Source organism: Musca domestica, unplaced genomic scaffold (assembly GCF_030504385.1).
Source record: "Musca domestica strain aabys unplaced genomic scaffold, Musca_domestica.polishedcontigs.V.1.1 18, whole genome shotgun sequence".
Lineage (NCBI taxonomy): Eukaryota > Metazoa > Arthropoda > Insecta > Diptera > Muscidae > Musca > Musca domestica.
The window spans coordinates 6007-16727 of NW_026712238.1; the positions used below are offsets into that span (position 1 = coordinate 6007).

General features: G+C 33.5%; 1 protein-coding gene across 1 annotated transcript; it reads right to left on the reverse strand.

Annotated features, from left to right (window-relative positions):
- Window positions 1-325: 325 nt before the first annotated feature.
- Window positions 326-8982, reverse strand: LOC131801873 (uncharacterized). The gene is made up of 4 exons (XM_059120982.1): window positions 8413-8982; window positions 5384-6060; window positions 5165-5311; window positions 326-1645 (listed from the first exon to the last, which is right to left on the reverse strand). Exons 2-4 carry the CDS (start codon window positions 6050-6052, stop codon window positions 1013-1015), a joined length of 1449 nt encoding a protein of 482 aa, XP_058976965.1. The 5' UTR covers window positions 6053-6060; window positions 8413-8982; the 3' UTR covers window positions 326-1012.
- Between the last annotated feature and the right edge of the window lie 1739 nt (window positions 8983-10721).

The following is a 10721-nucleotide window of genomic DNA, read 5'->3' on the forward strand; positions in this document are numbered from 1 at the left end:
TTTTTGGCCCAATCAAACTTATAATACCCCCAACACATAGTGTTGTAGGGTACAATAAAATATTATCTATATGGGTAGTGGGGTATTTTAATATTCCAAGTTTTTCCCCCATCTCCAGGGTCGAATTCAATGTTTGTTTTTTATTTTTTTTTTTAAGGTAAAGTACCAAATTAAATATTTTGTATTCCCCATATCGTGTCAAACCAAACAAATAATAAAACGTTCAGCGAGTTTTGTTTTGTCTGCTAACTTGCCTGACGGTAAGTTTATTATATTTATTTTATTTTTTTCAAAAAATAATTCCACAATTTCTTTTAATATACATGTCAAATTAAATATATCGATGGTTATGGATATCAACAAAAGAAATATTGGCAAGTAATGAAATTAATTTCAAAAATGTGACTTTATCAAATTTGCAAATCTTTTGTGTGTTTTTGTTCGTGGGAATATTTTTTAAATTTTCGTCAATACTGTTTTTAACATCGAAATATTTAAGTTGGACTAAATATTTAAGTATATGGATTTATCACAGTTATATCTTATTTAAAAAAAATGTTTGTTTATAAATATTATTAAAATTCTAAATACAAAATAAATAGCTAATACTATGTGTAAATGTGGCACATGTTGGGAGAATGATAATGAGGGGGGAGTGGGTGGTAGTGGGCAAATGCTCGATTCTCTTGGTAAAATAAATAAATAAATAAATAAAAATACATCTAGTGGCATGGAATGTATAATAAATAAATTAATTAACAAAAGTTAAAAAAAGAACATGACATAATAAATAGTTTCATGAAGGATGAAGGTGAGATTTAAAGTGGGAAGGGTGGTTAGAGTAAACTATGTTTATGTTTAAGTACAATTCGAATAAGGAAATTTTAGATAATACTTTTAGGAACTGCTTTGTCAGGAATGACAACTGACCATGGATTTTTGGTCCAGCTGTATCTTAGCTTAGCTTCATTGGCACACTTGGCAGATTGATTGTTTGGGTTGGGTTGGGTGTTTACGCACTCGTTTGTTTGTTGCTGTTGTTCTGGCGTTGTCGGCGCCTCTTCTTTTGTTGCACTGGCTTGGCTGTTGTCTGAGCTTTCATGCTCAGTTCAAAACTTTCACCCAAACTCATGTTGGAGTCGGGGCGCATCATTGAACTGAGATTCACCGAACTTTGTGACTCATCATTGCCATTGCTGGGATTTTCCGCCGATGCCATTTCTGAGCTCTCCAGTTTCACGGAATTGCTTAGATTTTTCGAGACCTTACGTTTCAATACCTTGCGCATGCCTGCCAAATATTTAAAGTAGGCATCCTTGGCAAATTTCAAGTCCAGCAGGGTGGGCTCTACCACAGAATTGCCATGGTTTTGTTGTTCTTTGACCTGGAATTGCAGTTTCTTGTCCATGGCCTCTGTGCTGAAAGATTTCAATTTTCTGGTATTTGCATTGGCATGCGAACCATTGATGGTGAATTCCAATTCGCACAACATTAGGCGGGCACTGGTTAACAATTGATCCAATTCCTTGGTTGTCTCACTGACATACTGCTGCCTGGCCATGTCCCATTGGTATTGGCTGCGTCCCAAGTAGCCAAAGGATGCGACAAATATTTGCATGTTACTATACCAACGACTGAGAGTGATCTGTAATGAGGAAAAGTGTGGAGAGGGGAGAGGAAAATTATTATTAATTTCATATGAATATTTTTTTTCAAGCATAAAATATAACGAGGATCTCATGATAAGTGAAGTGTAATAATTTACATTTCACCTAGCATATGCCGGGCTGTTGTGGTTCTCGCAAAAAAAGGATGATTTTTTTCGTCTTCCTCTTTTGCTGGCCAGTTGAGATCAATGATTGATTGATTTATATTTTTAAGAGATGATGTGTTTTTTCAACCTGACCAAGACACCAGCCATACAATGCTGTCGGTATGACAGGAACAAATTCATAAAGAGCCTGTCTACAAAAATTCGTTGTTGTTATTTTTGTTTTTGTCGATTTATGCAAATCTTGACTTCATTTTTCCTGATGTTTGTTGCACATTTGGTTGGATGGTTTGTTGGTTGTATGGAACAAGTTTTCTCTCACTTTTCGTGGACTGTGTAAGATATTTGCCGCCTATAGCCACCTACCAATGCATCTACCAACATATGCAGATATGTATATATAGGCTTTGATGCCAACAATCCCAGGGACTAACTGCCAATCTATAACATCTGCTGGTCGAGACAGTCCAAGTCACAAAAAAAATGTTATAAGAAGGAAAAGCAAAACAGGGTGCTTGTTCATCATGCTGTCATGCTTTATTAAGCCCTGAGGGTGGTGATTGTCAAGTTAACGCATATTTATGGTTGAAACAACCTAAAGTAAGTGCACTTTATGATTGAGCGAACATGTTGAAAAGAAATACTTGCATTTTTTGGTTTGGATAAATTTTAATAATTTGTAAGTTATACAGAAGGCTATCAATATTTTATGAAATATTTCATGTTTGGCCAATGGCAAAAACAAAAGTTGCGGAGGAAATTATGATAATGTGGAGAGGTTGGCAAATTTCCCAAAGACTGGATTATATTGAGGGTGAAGGGGAGAGGATTGCTGACATGCCATATTTCGCCCCATCCCTTCAACGTCTCATATCCCTCACATGAAAACATGGAAGTATAGTCAAAAATCAATTCTAAAATTTGAAATCAGTCCAGACTCACTTAGCTTGTCAAAGACGAATATATCATTAACATGAAGTTAGTGTAGTGGTTTATGGCAGGTATAAACGATATTTTAAAATCGAATTTATATAAGAAAATGTATTATTGGAATAATTTTGGAATTTTGAAATCAGTCCAGATTCATTTGGCTTGTCAACAAAGTAAATATCTTTAATATAAAGCTCGTCCATTGGATAATGGCAGGTATAAGCAATGTTTTAAAATTGAATTCATATAATAAAATGAGTTGGTGGAAACATTGTGGAATTTGGAAATCAATCCAGAATCACTTGGCTTGTCAACAGAGTAGATATCTTTAATATGAAGTGCGTCCAAAAATTTATGGCAGGTATAAGCAATGTTTTAAAATTTGAGTACATATAATAAAGAGTTTTGGTGGAATCATTTTGGAATTTAGAAATCAATCCAGACTTATTTAGCCTGTCATCCAAGTAGATATCGTGAATATGAAATTCGTCTAAAGATTTATGGCAGGTATAAGCAATATTGAATATCGAATGAACGTTTTAACAGAAGTTAAAGGAAATCGGTGAAATGGAGTTGTTTTTCTCATGAATTGTTAGATGAATAGCTTAAAACAACTTGGTGTTGCCTCCCGTATATGAATACATGTTCTGACAGGTGAATTGAAATTTTGAATTCGTTCTCAGAAAATTGAGTTTATTTATTTTAAATTGCAAAATTGTTGGAATTGCACTTAAAAACAATAAATTTCTAAAAAAAGTTTCCAAACAAATTCAATGGTCGAATGCCTGAATTTGTCTTGAGTTGCTGTTTAACATAAAATGTAGCTTTAGAATGTTCAGTAAGTTATAAGGAGGACTGCCTCTTTTTAAAATAGGGTTTTCATGTAATTTATATGGCTGCAATTTTGATTTAGCTGCCCTTGGACCTATACGTTTCCTATTAACACGGTTGAATATGCGTACAATTCAGTATTGCTTGTATCTCTCCTTGAAGGTTGCGAATGGCATGTTAAAGAAATCTTCCCCTCGACATTAAGTTTTCTTCAAGATTACGTGCAATTAATTGATGTGCAGGTAAGCCAAAAATATTGTATTTATGTGAGGAAAATTTAAGGAAACCATTTTAATTTTGAAGATTTACTAATTTGTATTATAAAAAATTATATATTTTCGCAATATTTGATTTTTGAAAGTTTTGAGATATTTTCAAGGAAATTCAATCATATATTCATGATTGAGGATTATCCTACGGAATTTGATTTTTTTTCCGAAAATTTGATGTTTGATCTCAACTTTAAAAAAATCATATTTTTGAGATATTTTCAAGAAAATTTAATCATATATTGATTCCTACAGAATATGAATATTTTACCGAAAATTTGATTTTTTAATCTTCGTTTTCAAAAACAAATTTTTGAGATATTTTCAAGAAAATTTAATCATATATTGATGATTATCCCACGGAATTTGTGTATTCTTCCGAAAATTAGATTTGTAGCTTTCGAAAAAAATCAAATTTTTAACAAAAAAAAATTAATTTTTTTATGTATTTTGAAGAAAATTTAATCATATATTGACGATTATTCTACAGAATTTGAATATTCTTCCGAAAATTAGATTTTTAGCTTTCGGAAAAAATCAAATTTTTAATAACTTTTGATACTGTGCTATCTTGAAGAGCTCTTGGATATTTCAATTTTTCAGATAAGCAATCAAAGAGTCTTCAAATTTTTAATTCCTCCTCTTTTTTTGTATTTATCCTCCTTGACATCCAAGGTGGGCAATTTTAAAGACCCAAATTTTTGGTGTTACTGTCATTACAAAATAGTTCACAAAAATGCAAATGCATTAGCACGTGACAATAGAACTAGCACCAACAGAGGAATTTCCCTTTGTAAGGAAAAGGCGGCTAAACTTCTGTAAACTTTTATGACTGGCACAAAAACTGCGGAACAAAAAAAAAAATTACAAAGCCATGGCTAAAACATGATCGTGCATTGTAAACAGGGTTTAAGTTCTGCATAAATTATGTAAAAAAGAGACTAGATTGGCAACAGGGAAGAACATGCCACAATGGATTTTCCACTAATTGAGGTGAGTATTCAAAATAATGATGGAAACATTTTTGATTTGAATGGTCTCCTTATTTCTAAAACAGAAAACGGGAGTTACCCTTCTTCTTTATATAAGCGAAATCATTGCTCATCTTTCATATAAATTCTAAAAAAATAACCTCAAAATTCCACTGGCCTATCACCCAAGTCATCACCACAATTATCGTAGCTCATATCACATCAAACCCAGAACCATCATATCATCTCATATTTATAGCTAGCATTGAGTTGATTCGGTTTAGATATCTCTTCTTGTATTTGTCATAACACGTTTAATAGATCATCTTTGTTGGAACCACAACAGAAAAAAAACGGAAAAAGAAAGAAATAACCTTAAATATGATACTTACGCTAGAGTTTTGTTTCACTTTTGGCAAAAATGTATAGTAGTCACGATGCAAGCTCCACGAATTCATATCATCGAGTTTGATGTGTTTCAAACTCAAATGGCGGGTAACGTATTCTTTGCGTATGGTTTCACGGAATCTTTTCAAGAGCTATAATTAGAAACAAATTTTAAAAAATTAATTTTACAAATTTCCAATTTAGGTTTGAAATCCAGAACATACATAGTAGGTATGACGCCGGCTGTGGGTGACATCCACAGCTGGATTTTCACCCATAACATTGCAGGGATTTTGCCAGACATTGTGTTTGGATGTGCCATCAAAATATTTCAAATTATCCAAATGTTGGGCCTGACGTTTGTTCAATTTGCCATTGCGGCTCTTCTGATATTCCGATTTACGTTCCGCATGCCTAACCACATCGATGGGTGACAACTCATCGTAGGTCTCTGAATCAGAATATGAATAATCGGATGATTGTGGCTCTTCTGATTCTAAGTTCAGCTCTTTTTCTTCCCTGACATATTCCTCGGCCAACTCTTCAATGGCCTCAGAGAGTAGCAATAGTTTTTCAGCCTTGCCTGTTGCATCTGAGCCGTATGTTGCAGTTAAATGTCTCCTAACTGCAGCGGCATCTACATTGTGTGGCATTATTACAATGAAACCCATTATTACCATTAGTAAAATGGTTAGGTGATGTTGTTGTTTATAATTATTTGTTGTTGTTGTTCTTGTAGCTGTTCTTTCTTTTAGTTGAGATTTCTCTTCATTGGCATGCGCCAAGGATGGGCAGGTGCAATATTCAGCTGCTTTGCCTGATTCGCTTTCGTTGCAATGGGTCAAAGTTGCCGATTTATTGGTAGCACCACTTTGTAATTCGAATCCTGCCATGCAAGCCACTGAAAGTAATTGAGGGAAATTATTAAATAAAATCAATTAATTAACAATTACAAATATAATTATTTTTTATAAAATATAATGAAATATAAATTTAAGATTTCTTGAAATTCCCAATTCTTTTAAGTTATTTTTGTAATAAAGCAAAAATATAAATTAATTTTTTGAATATTTCAACAAAATAATTGTATTAAATGGCAGGTATGAGTAAAAAAACTATCAACAATATCACAACTAGATGGCGCTAAAAATCTATATATCTGCCAATCTGAAACTGGCGGTCTGTTAGCAATTTTTACTCATCCAAATGTGTCTGGAAAAAGATCATTCGACTCTGAATTCTTTAAAATGTAAAAGTCTTTCTTTAGATGTAGGAACGTTAAAGTAAATCATCCGTACGACAAAGCAATTATACTAAATGGCAGGTATAAGCAAAATAATCCATGTAAAAATTTCACAAATAGATGGCGCTTATAAAAAAAATCAATGTTTCTGCCTGAAGCTAGCAATTATGCTACTATTTTGACTCAGCTAAATTTGTATGAAGAAGTTTTCATAGAAGAACATTTTTCTAATAAAGGATGATTGGTATATTCTTCTATATTTGACTGAAAATTATTCTAAATAGAGGGCTGAATTCTGGTGCTCCGACAAGGGATTAGTCCTTGAATACATTCTCAAAAGGGAACTAGAATTATTATTTTTTTTTTTTAAATCGGGAAAACTTGGATATCGATTCTCTGTAAAAATTATTTTTATCTTAGAGATAATATGAAATTCCTAAATGATTTGAGTTCAGATATTCCGAAAAGAACTAGTTCATAAAATTGTTCAGTGAAAGGAAAGATATTTTTAAATCTAAAGAGATGGATTGGTTCCTCTCACAGGTAAACTCGGAGGATCGAATATAGATTACTCAGTTCTTTTATGAAAATAAATAAAAAATAATCTCAGACAGAATTCGAAAGTCCTAAATGGTTTGAGTTAAAATATTCCCAAAGGTACTAGTTCATAGAAACTGTTCAGTGAAAGGAACTCAAAAATATTTTTAAATCTAGAGAGACGGATTGTTTTTCTCTTTCGCTCACAGATGAATTTTGAGGACCGTATATCAATTACAAAGCTTAAGAAAATCGGTCATCACAGAAAGAACATCAAAGGATTATAATGTTTTAGTTCAGATGCTCCGAAATGAACTAGTTCATAAAATCTGTTCAGTGGAAGAAACTTAAAAATATTTTGAATTGGATAGGAGAACTGTATTGTGTTCCTCTCACAGATTAATGTCGGGTTCCATATATAAATTACTAAGAACAACATTTGAAAAGTAATCAGAGAGAATATCAAAGTCCTAAATGATTAGAGATCAGATGCATCGAAACTGTTCAGGGAAAGGAACTTAAAAATATTTTCAAATAAAGACAATCCAGTTCGTCTTTCTCTTACAGATGAATTTCGAGTTCCAAATATATATCATCTATGACACATAAAAAATTCTGAGGATCCAAAAACAATCTGTTTGCATGATCTGTTCAGTGAATGGAACCATCGAAACTAAATATAGTGGCTGTAGTTCAACTTGTTTTTCTTTTTGTTACCTCGCTTTTTTTTTTGGTTCACTGAGCCCTACAAATATTCTAGCTCCCAAAGATCCGGCCTAACTCAAAGTGTTAGAGTAATGTCATTCAAAAATTGAACCAGTTCATTGGAACTATTCTGTAAAAGGAATGATGGGATCTCCTTCCAACTCTTTTTTTTATCCACTTAATTAAGTTGTTTAGGTTAATTTTTCTGACATATTTTTTAACTTCTTTTGGTTCTTCTTCAACAGTTCCGTCAAAGTCTTAACGTAAACTGCTGGACTTGTATAGTTCCACGGTGAACTAGTTCATTGGAACATTTCCGTGAAAGTAAGGATCGATACATTCATCAATCAAATTCTTTTTTCATTTATGTCCTTTGTCTATTTAGTTTTGTCTTAATCAAAAGTAAATGATGTAAAAGGAACAATTGAAATAAAAAGGACGAGTGAACTAATTAGACCGAGGAATTCACATGCAGAACTAGTTCCTTTATTATAAATTATTCGCCTAAAAATCAGAGGGCGCTAGCCCTGAGCTTATTTGGGAAAATATACGCATAAATTGAACACATTTCAAAAAAAAAAAAAACACAATTAATTAAATATTGAGTTTGGTCTGGGATGTTAAAACATGTAAAAAATTTTAATTCTGGTCCATTTTTTCTATTGAATATATTCAACCCGGCCTTTTCACTCTCACGCACTTTTACAGTATTAAAATTTTTTTTTCAAATTTTCACAAAATCTTTAAATGTGGTACGCAAAAAATTACCTTTTATTTTATCAATTAAATGCACTTAAAAAAACCAAACACGAAACGCACTGGAATATCGTTGCGCTATTAATTAATCAAATGTATCAATTTGTTTGGGTATGTGTCTGCCGATTATTCGCACTGGATTAGTCACTAATCGAAAATTTCGGAATTTTTTCCTGTTTGGCCTTGTTGCGCTGATGGTGTTTTTGTTGTTAATGTTGGCGATTGTTTGAATTCGAACGTTTAAATAACGGCTGTGTTGTTTACTTTTTGTTACACTTATTTGTTTTAATTAGTTAAAGATCGTTGTTCCTCTGTTTTATTCGTTGTTTTCAAATGCAATCACAATTTCGCGATTTTCAAAATATTATTGTTATGCGTTCGTTTGATTCGTAAGAATTTTGTTATTAACTTAAAATAAAACAATTTGTCGATTCGTTATTCGTAGCGTAAGCGATGTTGTGTGCACATTACGCTTGTTTAAACTAAACTAACTTTAACTAACCAAAGCGCTGGCAAAAGTAAACTTTTTATATTTGTGTATTTTCAATCGCTGCGGCGGCTCTCGCTTCAATGTTTCCCTGGCTGGCTGGTGTGTGCGGTTTTATTGTTGATTTGGCTCGGGCCAAACACGCTCGCCACACACAGTCAGACGGCCATACGTCATCGTTGGCGAAAACAGAAAATACCTCATCAGTGCGAGTCAATTTGTTAATAAACCACTAAATACAAAAACAACAACAGCCTACATATCTCAATCATGATACGAGAGTGTGTGTGTGTGCGTGTGGGTATGTGTGCACAGGTGAATATATTTTAGCTTGTAACTCCCCCTTTTTTACATGGCTATTGTAACTTAAGAGAATTGCAGCAGATTGTTGTAATGCTCAGGCGCAACCATATTTTACTGTATATGTGAGTTACAACAAGCCTCTGATATGGCTCTCTTAAGTATAACTCTCACAAAATTTCTCTTTGTAAAACACCACTTTAAATAGGAGGCTGGTCATGTTGTCGTCATTGTGGGATTTTCCTACGCATTTTTCATTGCACATTCGATTTTCTTTACGATGATGATGACGCTACGGGATTTTTTTCTGAATTAAGAAATTTGTTTACTATCGAAATGCTGAAGTGTGAATGAGTGTGTGTGCGTGTTGGAGCACAAAGAATGGTCTTGGCTGATAAGGGTTGCCAATGTGAGGGTCTTTGTTTTTATTTTCAAATTTGGGTCTGTAAATGGATACAATTGGAGAGTTTTTTTTATACCCTCCGCCATATAATTAGAGACGGTATGTAAATGGTTTAAAAAACGGTTTTAGACCCTGGGACTCTTTGAACCAAATCCGTTTCTGGATGGGGGTCAAGTGATGTTCGTCCATCCTTCAGTCTGGCTGGCTGGCTGGCACTCACGATAACTCTCGAAGGGAGTATCCGATTTGGCCAAAATTTGGTACATCGTAATATTATTATCAGATCGATTTCGGAGATGGACAGCATCGGTCCACTCTTTCTGGTATCTCCCCCACAAAAGTTCGAAATTTTCAAAGAAAATATTTAGCTGCACAGATGGAGAAACGATTATTCGATTTTGCTCCAACTTTTCAAAACCCTACTATTTCCATCAGTGCAATGTCAGGGGCGAAAATTGACAATATCGGTACCTCCCCCACAAAGGGTCAAAATTTTGAATAATTATAACTCTTTTAAAATGTGATGTAAAAGTCCGATTGTTTTCAACTTACACACATCAGAATATTTTCATTAACCCAAGGTCTGGTGTTAAGATGTAATATATCGGGCCACTCTTTCTGGTACCTCCCCCACAAAGTGTCAAAATTTTGAATAATTAAACGCAATATAAAATTGCGATTCCATTCAGAATTTGCACATCCCAATATTTTTATAAATACAGGATCTGTTATAAAGATTCCTTCTGGTACCTCCTCCATAAGGGGTCAATGTTTTAAATAAATTATAAAATCCGAAATAAGCATCCGGTTCTCTTCATATTTAACATATCCCATTATTTCTACTAACATAAGATCTGCTGTAAAGATGGAATATACCAGTTTACTCCTTCTGGTACCTCCGCCACAAAGAGTCAAAAATTTGAGTATCCATGAAGGTCATAAAACGCGAAATAAACATGCGATTCCACTCAGACTTAATACATCACAATATTTCTATCAACACAGGACCTGTTATAAAGATGGTAGATATCGGACCGTTTGCTCTGGTATCTCCCCCACAAAGGATCAATGTTTTGAATAACCAAATCGGTTACAAAATCCGAAATAAGCATCTGGTTCTCTTCATATTTC